Source organism: Rhinoderma darwinii, chromosome 5 (assembly GCF_050947455.1).
Source record: "Rhinoderma darwinii isolate aRhiDar2 chromosome 5, aRhiDar2.hap1, whole genome shotgun sequence".
Taxonomy (NCBI): Eukaryota; Metazoa; Chordata; class Amphibia; order Anura; family Rhinodermatidae; genus Rhinoderma; species Rhinoderma darwinii.
The window spans coordinates 54,748,781-54,763,312 of NC_134691.1; the positions used below are offsets into that span (position 1 = coordinate 54,748,781).

Consider the following 14,532-nt stretch of genomic DNA (forward strand, 5'->3'; position numbering starts at 1 on the left):
AAAAACCAAAACACAAAAATGGCCTAGTGATGAAAGGGTTAAAGGGGTTGTCCCAAGATAAAAAGTTATCTACTAACGACAGAATATGTGACATGCTGATCGGTGGGGTCCGACCGCTGTGGTCTCGCTGTTTTATTCATTTTCTATGGCACTGCCAGAGATAGCTGAGTGCTTTACTCGGCTATCTCCGGCAGTCCCATAGCCAGTGAATAGAACCACAGGGCGCAAGTGGGACCTGCCGCTGCATTAATTTGGAGGAACGGAACCCCGATTACCCTTAATCAGTGGGGGTCCCACCGGTCGGGCCGCCACAGATCAGCATGTTATCACCTATCCTGTGGTTAGGAGATAACTTTTAATCTTGGGACCCTTTAAGCAGCAACCTGTCTTCTTCCTAGATCCTTACCATTAAATTGCAGGCCGTGCAGGTCATTACTACAGCAGACCCACTCCAGTCTCAACAATGAAGAGGTGGAGCAAGCGCCCCCTCATTGCCCCACCTCCCTACGCTTTAGCCAACCGGGTTAGCGCACAGGGACATCATGTACATCATGTACCCCTTCCTCCCAGGCTCTCATGGACAACGCAGCCTGTCCACAAGCTGGCCAGCTATCGTCCCATAGCAGTGGGACACCCCCGGAGCCCCCCCACTGGCAGCATTTTGGGAAACGTAGGTGGGACGTGGGCAGGCTCTTCTGACTCCAAGAGAGTGCAGACTGGGGGCAGAGTCAGGGACAGGGGGTGGAGTCAGTGATGTTCGATTGGCCATGAATTGTCCAAGGATCACTGACTCCGCCCCCCCCGCGGTACTAGGAGTTAGGAGAGAGTCCACTCACGTCCTGCAATCATCCGCTCTTGGTCCCCCCCCCCCCCCGGCCGACTTCCTCTGCTCCTGGTCCCCCCGACAATTCACCGCTGTTGGCCAAGTTAGGGACTTGGCTGCACTGCACAGTGTGGTAAGGGGGGCCTCTGGGCTATCCTGGCTAAGGGGCCAGGTTGCAACTGCGGCCCCTATAGCTATGCCACTGTTTGTATGAAAATTGCTTATGGTTGTCTGTTGTAGGAAACAGAGTTTTGTGAGTGAATCCTGTGCCCTGTATAGTTGGCTCTAACATAAATTATAGAATGTTCTTTATACAAAATATACTATCACTTTAAAACAGTTTTCCAGCTAAGACAAGTCCCTCTTCAAATGTAGTCCCCATGGCAAACTGCACATTTTGTAACACTGCAGGTTTGTTCATATTCTGCCAGATGTCCATATGCCCATCCTTTTATAAAAATGCCGCTAATAATGAGTGGTTAGCACTGGGGCCAGAGTTCTAATCAGGTAATAACAGGCGTTTGCGTTTAAGTCCTTGTGCCACAGACTATTTCTGCTGCAGATTTTGCAGCAATATTTTTTGTGATTGCGCCCTACGAAATGCTTGAAAAATTTAAATAGTGGGATCCGGCTGAGGTGAGTGGACGCGAGCGCTGGCGCCTCCTGAGGAGGACCTTACAGTATCCCCACTCTTACGCCCCCTCTTCTTGGGACCAGAGCGAGAGAGAAACTTCTTCAGAAGAGTAGGGGCATTGAGGTTCTCCTCTGGCTCCCAGGACCTCTCTTAAGGACCGAAGCCCCTCCAATCCACCAAATAAAAAGTCTTTCCTCTCACTCTCTTGGTGTCCAAGATCTCCTTGACCTCAAAGATGTCCGAGGGGCAGCTGGAGGCAACCGCAGGGCTGGGAGTCTTGGAATAGCGGTTCAGGATCACTGGTTTCAGGAGGGAGACATGGAAGGAGTTGGGAATCCTGAGGGTAGGAGGCAGCTGAAGCTTGTAGGCGACAGGGTTGATCTGCTGCAGGACCTCGAATGGTCCGAGGAAACTGGGGGCAAATTTACATGACAGTACCCTCAGTCGGATATTCCTAGACGACAGGCAGACCTTAGTGCTCGGAAGAAACCGAGGAGGCTCTTTTCTCCTTGTGTCAGCCTTCCGTTTCATGCAGTCCACTGCCATTAGGATGGAGGATCGAGTCTGCTGCCAGATCTGCAAAAAGTCTCTAAACGTGAAGTCAGCTGCAGGTACCTCGGAAGTATCAGGCACCGGAAGAGGAATTTGTGGGTGCTGGCCGTAGACAATACAAAACGGTGTATTCCTAGTAGACTTGCTGGTGTGATTATTGTAGGATAACTCCACCCATGGGAGCCGCTGCACCCAGTCATCATGCTGTTTGGAGATGAAATGGCATAGGTAGTTCTCCAAAATCTGGTTGATCCTCTCGACCTGACCATTAGACTGAGGATGGTAGGCAGAAGAAAAGTCCAACTTCACGCCAAGAAGTCTGCAGAGGGCTCTCCAGAACCTCGAGGTAAATTGAACCCCCTGATCAGACACAATATGCTGCGGCAAGCCGTGCAGGCGGAAGATGTGTTAAATAAATAACTTGGCCAACTGAGGAGCAGAAGGAAGACCGGTCAGAGGGACGAAGTGGGCCAGCTTCGAAAATCGGTCCACCACTACCCAGACAGCACTGCATCCAGCAGAGAGAGGCAGGTCCGTGATAAAGTCCATCGCTATATGCTGCCAGGGAGCATTGGGCACAGGCAATGGCTGGAGCAGACCAGCAGGTCTGGAGTGGGTAGCCTTGTTGGTTGCCAATACAGCACAGGAAGAAACGAAGTTCACAATATCCTTGGGTAGGGTGGGCCACCAGAAATGATGAGCAATCAAATCCCGGGTCTTACGTAACCCCGCGTGACCTGCAAGTCTAGAGGAGTGTCCCCAGCGAAGGATTCTTCCATGATCAGCCAGGAGCACAAAAGTCCTCCCTGAAGGAATGTCCCCAATTTGCAGGGGATTTACCGAGACAATGAAAGATGGATCGATAATGTTCTGTGGACTCTCAATGGTGTTTTCTGTCTCGAAAGACCTGGACAAGGCATCGGCCCTCATATTCTTGTCGGCCCGGGCGATAATGAAGCTCAAACTGAAAGCTTGCAAAGAACAGTGACCACCTAGCTTGACGAGGGTTCAGCCGTTGGGCCATCTGGAGGTAGGTCAGATTCTTGTGGTCCGTAAAAATCAAGATCAGATGAGCTGCGCCCTGTAGTAGATGTCTCCACTCTTCCAGAGCCAATTTGATGGCCAGTAACTCCCGATCCCCAATCGAGTAGTTACGTTCTGCGGAAGAGAAGAGCTTGGAAAAGTATCCACATACCCTTGACTTGCCCTTGGGACCTCTCTGGAACAGGAGTGCACCAGCACCGACAGAGGATGCGTCCACCTCCAACGAAAACTGCAGAGAGACATCCGGATGATGGAGGATAGAGGCTGACGTGAAGGCACACTTCAGGATATTGAATGCGAACTCTGCCTCGGGAGTTCACACCTTGGCGTTCATACCCTTCTTAGTAAGGTTAGAGATGGGAGAAGTCAGTCAGGAGAAGTTCGGAATAAACTGCCTGTAAAAGTTAGCAAATCCCAAAAAGCGCTGTATGGCCCTCAAGCCTTGAGGATGTGGCCACTCCAGGACAGACTTTACCTTCTCAGGGTCCATCTCGAGACCTCGATTCGAGACGATGTAGCCCAGGAAGGGTAGAGCATCCTTGTCAAATATGCACTTCTTCAACTTGGCATACAGACGATTCTCCCTTAACCGTAGCAGAACCTGACGGACATGTCTCTGGTGCGTCATAGGATCTGGGGAGAAAATCTAGAGGTCATCAAGGTAGACTACAACACAAAAATAGAGGAGGTCACGGAGAATGTCATTCACAAACTCCTGGAAGACCTCGGGAGCATTACACAGGCCGAAGGGCATTACTAGATACTCATAGTGTCCATCACGGGTGTTAAATGCAGTCTTCCATTCATCACCTTGGCGAATCTGGACTTGTATGTAAGCCCCACGCAGGTCAATTTTAGAAAAAATGTTTGCACCACGTATACGATCAAACAGTTTGGAGATCAGTGGCAAGGGATATTTATTCTTCACCATGATCTGGTTGAGACCACGGTAGTCGATACGAGGACGAAGAGAGCCATCTTTCTTTTTGACGAAGAAGAACCTGGCTCCTGCCGGGGAGGAAGACTTTCGTATGAAGCCCCTTTCTTAGTTCTCTTTCACATAGGAGGACATGGACAGAGTCTCCGGCAAGGAGAAAGGATATACCCTACCACGGGGAAGGGATGCACCAGGAATCTGTTTAATAGGGCAGTCATATGCCCGATGTGGAGGCAATGTCTCCGCCTCCCCCTTAATGAAGACATCCGAAAAGGCAGCATAATGACCCAGCAATCCTGCCAATGACCGAGGCAGCGAAGGCTGAGCCGAATGAATCCGCACCAGGCATCGACCTTGACACTGAGGGTCCCACTAGAGAACCTCTCCAGAATTCCAGTCCAGAACTGGGGCATGCAGACGGAGCCAAGGCAGGCCCAGCAACACAGGCTTAACAGCTTTGGGCAGGACATAGAAAGTCAGAAGTTCAGAGTGAAGAGCTCCCACTTGGAGCCTCAGTGGCTTGGTCACAGCTATAACAGGATCTGGCAGAGGTAGTCCATTTACTGAAGCAACTGTCAACGGGCTCTCCAGAGGGGTGGTGGGCAATTGCGGACGGTCCACCAGATCTCTGCGGATGAAATTAGCAGCGGATCCAGAGTCCAGATACGCAGAGACCGGATGTGTTCTCTCGCCGGACACTATGGTCACAGGTATGGACAATTTAGACGGAAGTCCATCTTTACCCAAGGTCGTCACTCCAAGCAACCCCAGGTTTTGGGATTTTTGGGGGCACAGGCGCACCAGATGGCCATCGAGACCGCAATAAAGACCAGATGTGCGTCTGCGTTGTCTCTCTTGGGTAGATAACTTATACTGATCCGTTATTACCGACTTCTTAGGAGGATCGACATCTGAGGACAGCAGGGGTTGCTGCAACGTAGGGACCAGACTAGGAAGGGCTCCCTCCCGTTGAACCTCTTGGAGGCGTTCACGGATCCGTATATTAATCCGGGCAGAAAGAAGGATGAGGTCATCCAGGGTAGACGGCAGATCCCGGGCGGCAAGTTCGTCTTTAATTCTGGAAGATAGTCCGTGCCAGAATGCAGCCACCAGAGCCTCATTGTTCCATAAGAGCTCATTCACGGAGGTGTCTCCTTGGCGCAGGTTAATCAGAGAAGCCGCTGCAGATGAGACCCGTCCAGGCTCCTCAAACACCATGCGAAAAGTCCGGAGGAAGGCTTGGAAGTCACGGGTCTCTGGTCCTTGTCTCTCCCATATAGGGTTCGCCCATACAAGAGCCTTTCCGGTGAGGAGAGAAATTATGAAAGCGACCCTGGCACCATCAGACGAAAATGTCCTAGCATACAGGCTGAAGTGGATCTGGCATTGATTAAGAAAACCACGACAGGTACTTGCTTCTCATAGCGGTCAGGAAGTGGCAAATAAACACGTGGGTCAATACTGCCAAGAGGTGTAGACTGAGGATCCACATTGCCAGGAGGTGTAGTAGGAGGAACGGCAGCTTGTGCTTCCTGCTGACGTGCAAGAATGTTCAACGCCTGGAGGAGTTGTTCCTGTCGAGACCGGAGGTCCAGCATATCCGCTCGCATCTCCTGTGTCGTCGTCATATAGTCTTGAACCGACCAGTGGGGTCCATGGCCTGAGCGTACTGTCACGAAGGGTCTGTGGACCCACTGGGTCATACCGCCTTGGCGGTAAGGCAGCTGGCCAACAGGGCGCAGGTCAGAGTCTATAGCTACATAGGGTACCTGTGGCAGCACAGACAGTAGCTTGGCAGGAACTAGGCAGTAGGTAGACGTCAGGTGTGGAGAAGCAGGACAGGCGTGGTATCCAGCACAGCACGACTACAGCTAACCACGGCACTAGATCAGGATACAGTTTACAGGAACAGGAAACACTGGGAGCAGGAAACACTAGGGGACCATTGGCATAGACAAACTATAGGGAACACAACAACGCTCAGGCATTAGGGGGCTGGACCCCTCTTATAGTCAGGTACTCACGGGTCAAAGTTCGTGGTCCGGTGCGCGCGCTGCCCCTTTAAGAGCGGGCACGAGGTGAGTGGACGCGAGCGCTGGTGTCTCCTGAGGAGGAGGCTGGGACCAGCGCTTGCCGACTCGTGGCTGCGGCTATCAGGGGGAGGTTGGAGCTGACAGCCCGCAGCCACGGACATTACAGTATTTTATGCGTTAAAAGTCAAGATATTCAGGGCTTAAATCTTGGTGCACTCCACAGCAGCGTTTGCCAATGACCTCCTAGTGATAATCACTAACCCGAGACAGGACTTCCCCCATATTCTACATCTTTTTAAACCTTTTTTATGGGTATCTAATTTTAAAATAAATTACTCTAAATCTGAAGTTTTGAATATCGCGATTAGCGACCGAGATGTAGGGGTGATCAAGAACTTGACTCCTTTTCAAAGGCCTGACTCCCACATTAAATATTTAGGAATACATTTACCTGAAAATATTTCTTTGTTTTATGCATTGAATTATGCTTCATTAGCCCACAAATTTTGCTCTCCCCTTGACTCACTCAATATCCCTTTTTTCTCATGGTGAGAACGGAAAAATTACTTGAAAACGTACATTCTGCCTCAACTGCTATATGTCATGCAAACTGTGCCAATCTGCCTCCCCAACTCATTCTTTAACACCATTAGGCAAATCTTCAAATACTTATGGGCCACCGAGAAGCCAAGGCTTCCCCACAGACTCATATTAAAACCCCCTAAAGGAGCCATGGAACTACTAGACCCACAACTTTACTACCAGGCCATCCTTCTGTGTAGATGGATATCCCTGATTAGAACAGGTGAGTATTTCACCGCCTTAATTGTAGAGAGAGCATTGTTAAAACCTGATATGATGTCCAACCTCTGTTGTAGGTCTACAGTCCATAAACTATCTAATGCGACTAGCCCCATTATTAGAGGTACTATTGAGGCCTTCCGTCGGTTCTTATCTTTCAAAGACCCTTCCAAAACAATTTCTCTTCTTTGCCCGTAAACCTGTTGCCCAATGTTATGGGTTGCCCTAGCCCTATTTACAGTCTATGGAAACTATTTTGTGATATGACAATTGTTAAAACCTTTAAGGGTAGGGATATTCCTGACCTGCCCTCTCTAATCCCAAATTCACCCGGTGAGCCATTGAACTTCCTGCAAATCTCACATTTTAATGACATAGCCAAACAATTTTTGACTAAATTCCCTAAGATCTCTCAACCATCATGGTTAGAAACTTTCTTACTTCTTCCCTCCCTTCCTAGGGGTCTTCTCTCTAGAGTTTATGACTTTAGGACGGACTTCTCCTTGAGAGAGCTCCTGACAAACCAAGTTATTTATTAGGCTGGGAACAAGAGTTAGGACTTCTTGAATCCTGTAGCACTCTTATGGGTTCTCCAGGTGTGTTAGGATCCAAGAGAATTCTTTCAAAACCCTTACCAGATGTACAAAACTCCAGATTTTTTATACAGAGCTCTATTACCCACTCAGACACGTGCTGGTGTTGTAATAACCAGAAAGTGACGATGTCTCGCATCTGGTGGGAATGTACTTGAGTTCAACCATTCTGGCTAGAGGTCCCTAACGTTATCGAGGCGCTCACCAAGGTCACTATTTCACTGTCCGCCCCTTTAATCATACTATGGGCCCCTTCTGCCTTCTGACTTCTGCTCTAGACATCATAACCTTACCACACAACTTCTCGCAGCAGCAAAGCTGCTCATCCCCTTGCACTGGCGTTCCGATGCACCCCCCAATGTCAGCGAATGGCTCTCCAAAGTAGACTCCATATGTAGGATGGAATAATTATTGAGCTGGGAGCTAAGAAGTCATGATAGACTTTGGAGGTTTAGGAACCTTAGCTGGCTTTCCGTAGATCGACCTGCAAGCCATCCCAACCCTCTCCTGATAATGGTATATCTAGTTAAGGGTGGGTTCCTATTTATCTTTCTTCTCATTTAGGTCTAATGCTAGTGATGGACATACCCCTCCACCTCTCCTCCCCTTACTATTTCCTGACTAAGTTGCCTCAACTACTCTGACACTTCTTAGCAATGTCCTAGCTGTTGTGGGATTCTCTTGTATGTACATAGTTCGTTACATTTATTTAATGTCTGTTATGATTGTAATCTCTTACTGGTATTACTTGTAAGGCCTGCATGCCCTTATTCTATTTTTGCCTCTTATTTCAAATATGATACGTTTTTTCTTATGAATAAATAAACAGAAATTTTCAAAAAAACAAAAAAGAACGTGTTTTTCCCATTATTAGTAATTAATCACTTGCATCTCAAATGAGAGTTTTCTATAATGAGATTCGGTTAGTGAATTACTATGTACAGTAAGTGACTAGCTAATAATTTTATTGCAATATCATATAAATATTAACCTTACATCCCACAGTAAATGAAGGCATAAATATTGGTTATACATCTCCAGGGTACGCCATCTATGTATTACTGGTGGGAGTCCAACCACTGGAGCTCCAATCTGTCACCCCGGGGGGTGGAAGAAACGTCACTCTGGCCATGTGCTGGGTCCAGTATTGTAGCTTAGCCCCATTTAGTTGAATGAGTTGAGCTGCAATACACAGATCCATCATATTGGCAAAAGTGGCGCTGTGTCACCAAATGTCAAAAACCCTTGTAAGGCCTAATTCAAACGAGCGTGGCGCATCTTGGACGTGAAAAACGGCAGTTTTTCACGTCCGAGAAGCATCCGTGCTCAGCGCTGCGGGACACAATGTCTCGCATCCCCATAGATGAGAGTCTATGGAGGGATGTGTGATGCGTGAAAAGTAGGACATGTCCTATTTTTGCCACGGACCCTTCACACGATCCGTTGAAACAACGGCTGTGTGAACGGCCACATTCAATAACATAGGTCCGACCGTTTAACACGCTCGTGTGAATTAGGCCTAGGAGTCTCAGTAGTTGAGCCCTAGCGATTTGCCACCAATGTTTAGGCCTATACAAAACCTTTCATTATGGATTTGAGTATAAATTACAAACTCCTTACTGGATATGTGTCTTCAGTCACTGTGTTATATTCTTCATGCATATATACTACATGCAGTATTTTTGCTCTGTGGAGTTAAAAAAAATTTGATTAATTCTTAGGCCAGTGTCTTTAAAGAGACTCTGTCACCACATTATAAGTGGCCTATCTCCTACATAAGGAGATGGGCGCTGTAATGTATGTGACAGCAGTGCTTTTTATTTAGAAAAACAATCTATTTTTACCACGTTAGGAGCGATTTTAGCTTTATGCTAATTTGTTTCCTAATGCCCAAGTGGGCGTGTTTTTACTTTAGACCATGTGGGCGTTGTACAGAGGATTGTATGACGCTGACCAATCAGTGACCAATCAGCGTCAGACACTTCTCCCCATTCATTTAGTCAGCGCCTATGGATCCTTTTAGATCAGTATGTGCTATCTTATACTGACACATTAACGTTACTGAAGTGTTTAGACAGTGAATAGACATTCCTTCCAGCCAGGACGGGATGTCTATTCACAATCGCGACACTTCGCTAATGTTTCTGTGGTACTTACAGCAGAGCAAGCGTAATCTCGCGAGGTCACGCTGTAAATGACAGGTTACAGCAAGATTACGCTTTGCTCTGCTGTAAATACCACAGAAACGTTACGGAAGTGTCGGGATTGTGAATAGACATCCAGTCCTGGCTGGAAGGAATGTCTATTCACTGTCTAAACACTTCAGTAACGTTAATATGTCAGTATAAGACAGCACATAGTGAATAACGCAGTGTCGCTATGCGCTGACTAAATGAATGGGGAGAAGTGCATGATGCTGATTCGTCTAAAGTAAAAACACACCCAGTTGGGCATTAAGAAAGTAATTAGCATAAAGCAAAAATCGCTCCTAATGTGGTGAAAATAGATAGTTTTTCTAAATAAAAAGCACTGCTGTCATCTACATTATAGCGCCGAAAAAAGTGTCTAACATGTCTAGCAAGATGGGCCAAATTTATTATACAGATTGCAATACTGTGATCAATTTGGTCTTCAGACTGCCTGGTCTAAGTTTACGCTGTCTAAATCTTAGACAGCTTAGTAATTCTGCCCCATTGCCTTAATATCATATAGTATTTGTAGAAAGGACATGTAACGCTAAGCATAAAGAGGCCCTGTCACAAGTTTAATACTTCTCTATCTCCTTCCTAACCTAATAAACGCTTTGTTGTAGATAACTACTGTTTTGGTGTTTTTGAAAAACGTTTATTAGTGACAAAGTTCTGATCATTTTTACATTTATGCAATTTTTTTGTAAAAGCATAACTGGGCGTTTTTTTAGTTTCACCAAGTGGGCGTTGTAAAGAAAAGTTTATGACGCTGACCAATCAGCCTCCAGCCATGCCAGGAAGATTATGCTCCTCAGCAGCAGTCCTGGCACGGCTGGAGGCGATGTCTGGACATTCTCCCGTCGCTCCGGTGAAGGAACTGTGGGAGTAAGTGACGTCACAGCGTGATCTCGCTTGATCACGCTGTGCTATGAATAAAGCAGGGCATGAATGAAGAGAAGTGTATGACGCTGATTAGTCAGCGCCATAAACTTTTCTTTACAACGCCCACTTGGTGAAACTAAAAAAAAACGCACAGTTGGGCTTTTACAAAAAATTTGCATAAATGTCAAAATGATCAGAACTTTGTCACTAATAAACATTTAAAGAAAATAAAAAAATAAACAGTAGTTATCTACAACAAAGCGTTTATTAGATTAGGTAGGAGATAGAGAAGTATTAAACTGGTGACAGAGCCTCTTTAAAGGCTATGTATACCTCTAACAGTATGTTTTCTGTTATTAAATCAATGTTTTATGTGATAATAAAAAAAAAATTCAATTGACTTTTATTTTTTATTTTTTTCGTTTTTACGATACAGCTTCTATGTATCCTCTATTCATAAAATCTATATTAGTCGAATCCGTCAGTGAAGTGACTGACAGCTCGGCTGTGAGTGTATCTTATCTGCTGATGAACTTAGATGTGAACAATATTATTGTGATCCTGGGTGTCAGAGACACACTGCACCCGCTCTTAGTCGAGCTGTCAGTTCACTTTACTGACGGATTTAACTAATAGCGAACGATACAACTTCTAAGAATAGAGGATATAAACAAGCTGTTTGTTAAAAACTAGAGAACATTTTTCATAAAAGTCAATTGAAAAAATAATTCTAATCACATAAAAAAAAACACATTTATTTAATAATAAAAAAAAGGCTTTCAAACATGTACATAGCCTTTGAAGAGTATTTACACGTAACAACTAGTTAGACATGAATATAAAATTTAGATACAGTGAACCTTATTCTATATATAAATGCAGCAAAGAGCCAAAGATGCTGTATGGGTAACAGCATCGCATCCACAGGAGTTATGACCTACCAAACAAGGGACTACTGCGCTGCATTGCAGACTTACATACTGCACAATAGACACGCACGCAGGTTTTTTTTCAATGGGGGGGTAAAACAAAATTAAGAATCAAGCTTTGGCTTGACAAACAATGTTGTGCACACTGCTCATCCCCCCATTCTCATAGCTCCTACTACAGCAGTCTGAGCAGAGGATGCGGCCTTATTTCTTACCCTTCCTCCGACAGTCACATCCTCTGCTCAGAAGAGTTTGAATAATACCACCATAATTGTAAAGGATATGCCAGGCACAGCTTCAGGGTTAACGCCCATAGATAATCAGTCTGCACCTGCTTCTATGTCTGTGAGACGGACTCCATCTTCCACCACTCAGGGTGGCAGGCTTAGGAGTGGGAGAACCTATCCCAGCCTGGCCAGACGGAGCTAGCTCCCGCCCTCTGTCTATTTATACCTGCCTTTCCTGTTCCTCCTTTGCTTGTGATTCTTCTCGTGTGGTTTCCTGGCCCTGCTGCAGCTTCTTGTACCATTGTCCTTGCTTCATATTGACCCCGGCTTGCTGACTACTCTGCTGCTCTGTGTTTGGTACCTCGTACACTCCTGGTTTGACTCGGCTTGTTTACTACTCTTCTGCTCTGCGTTTGGCACCTCGTACTCTCCTGGTTTGACTCGGCTCGTTTACTACTCCTGTTGCTCACGGTGTTGCCGTGGGCAACTGCCCCTTTCTCCCCCTAGCTCTGTGTACCCTTGTCTGTTGTCTGTCGTGCACTTATTGAGCTTAGGGACTGTCGCCCAGTTGTACCCTGTCGCCTAGGGCGGGTCGTTGCAAGTAGGCAGGGACTGAGTGGTGGGTAGATTAGGGCTCACTTGTCTGTCTCCCCACCCCCGTCATTACATAATCACAAGCCCATACCTAGTCTACCCTCGTCCCTGACACCACTATGGACCCCCTTGAGACCCTGGCTCAGCAAATGCAGGGTCTCTCCCTACAGGTCCAGGCCCTGGCTCAGAGGGTCAACAGCCTGATGCTACCATGGTAGTCCCCCTCACCTCACCTCTTGAACCCCACCTCAAGTTGCCCGACCGGTTCTCAGGGGACCGGAAGACTTTTCTCTCCTTTCGGGAGAGTTGTAGGCTCTATTTTCTTTTAAAGCCCCACTCCTCAGGTTCTGAGAGCCAACGGGTGGGTATAATTATGACCCGGCTCCAGGAAGGGCCCCAAGAATGGGCCTTCTCCTTGGCTCCTGACGCCCCTTAACTTTCCTCGGTTAATCTTTTCTTTTCTGCTCTCGGACTCATCTATGACGAGACTGACAAGACTGCTTTTGCCGAGAGTCAGCTGGTGACCTTACGCCAGGGTAAGAGACCTGTTGAGGAGTATTGCTCTGACTTTAGGAAGTGGTGCGTAGCTTCTCGGTGGAATGACCCTGCCTTAAGGTGCCAGTTTAGGTTGGGTCTGTCGAACGCCCTGAAAGATCTGCTAGTTAGTTATCCCTCTTCAAACTCCCTAGACCAGGTTATGGCTTTAGCGGTACGACTTGACCAACGTCTCAGGGAACGACGACTTGAACGTCATGATGTTTTCTCCTCTGACTCCCCCATGATGCCTTCCGAGGTTCCGTTGCTTCGTTCCTCCCCGGAAGACTCGGAGGTACCTATGCAACTCGGGGCCTCCGTGTCCCCCCAACAACGTAGAGATTTCCGCAGGAAGAATGGTCTCTGCTTTTACTGTGGGGATGACAAGCATCAAGTGAACAACTGTCCTAAGCGTAAGAATGCAGCCGGAGAACTTCCGCGCCTAAGTGATCATCGGGGAGGTCACTTGGGCGCACAGGTATTTCCCGTAAATATGAAATGTAATAAAATCTTGCTTCCCTTTCAGGTCTCTTTTGATGGTAGGTCTGCTACCGGCAGTGCCTTCGTGGATTCAGGGTCTTCTGCTAATATCATGTCTGTGGAATTTGCTATGTCTCTAGCTATGCCTTTGATTGATTTGCCTAAACCTGTCCCGGTAGTGGGTATCGACTCCCCTCCTCTTGCTAATGGTTATTTTACACAGCATACCCCTGTTTTTGAACTCCTTGTTGGCTCCATGCATTTGGAGCAGTGCTCTGTACTGTTAATGAAGGGATTATCGTCCGATTTGGTTTTAGGCCTTCCCTGGTTGCAGTTGCATAATCCCACGTTTGACTGGAATTCTGGGGACCTTACCAAGTGGGGTAATGAATGCTTGACGTCATGTTTTTCTGTTAATTCTATTTCTCCCCCTGAGGTGGTGAACAAGCTACCTGAGTTTGTTCAGGACTTCGCCGATGTTTTCTCTAAGGAGGCCTCCGAAGTGTTACCTCCTCATAGAGAATATGATTGCGCAATCAATTTGGTACCAGGAGCTAAACTCCCTAAGGGTAGGATATTTAATCTCTCTTGTCCCGAACGTGAAGCCATGAGAGAGTATATCCAGGAATGCCTGGCCAAGGGTTACATTCGCCCCTCTACTTCTCCGGTAGGTGCTGGCTTCTTCTTCGTAGGGAAGAAGGATGGTGGTCTTAGGCCATGCATTGACTACCGAAGCTTGAATAAGGTCACTGTAAGGAACCAGTATCCCCTTCCTCTGATTCCTGATCTCTTTAATCAGGTTCAGGGGGCCCAATGGTTCTCTAAGTTTGATCTACGGGGGGCGTATAACCTTATCCGCATCAAAGAGGGGGATGAGTGGAAGACTGCGTTTAACACGCCCGAAGGTCATTTCGAATGCCTCGTCATGCCCTTTGGGTTGTGTAATGCTCCTGCGGTCTTCCAGAATTTCATAAATTCGATTTTAAGAGACTACCTGGGGTTATTTCTTGTAGAGTACCTTGATTACATACTTGTGTTTTCAAAGGACTGGTCCTCCCACATTGAGCATGTCAGGAAGGTGCGCCAGGTCATTCGAGAAAACAAACTGTTTGCAAAGAACGAAAAATGTGTGTATGGGGTGCAGGAGATACAATTTTTGGGCCAAATCCTCACTCCCCATGAATTCCGCATGGACCCCGCCAAGGTCCAGGCTGTGGCGGAATGGGTCCAACCTGCCTCCCTGAAGGCGTTACAGTGCTTCCTGGGGTTCGCTAATTATT

The 14,532-nt window shown here is 47.1% G+C and overlaps 1 protein-coding gene across 1 annotated transcript in view; it reads right to left on the reverse strand.

Annotated features, from left to right (window-relative positions):
- The window catches only part of SLC26A7 (solute carrier family 26 member 7), an 83,499-nt gene that overhangs the window by 26,626 nt on the left and 42,341 nt on the right, over positions 1–14,532 (reverse strand). The window contains exon 12 of the mRNA XM_075828067.1: positions 9,038–9,104. Coding sequence (XP_075684182.1) covers positions 9,038–9,104 — 67 coding nt within the window. The remainder of the gene's footprint in view (positions 1–9,037; positions 9,105–14,532) is intronic.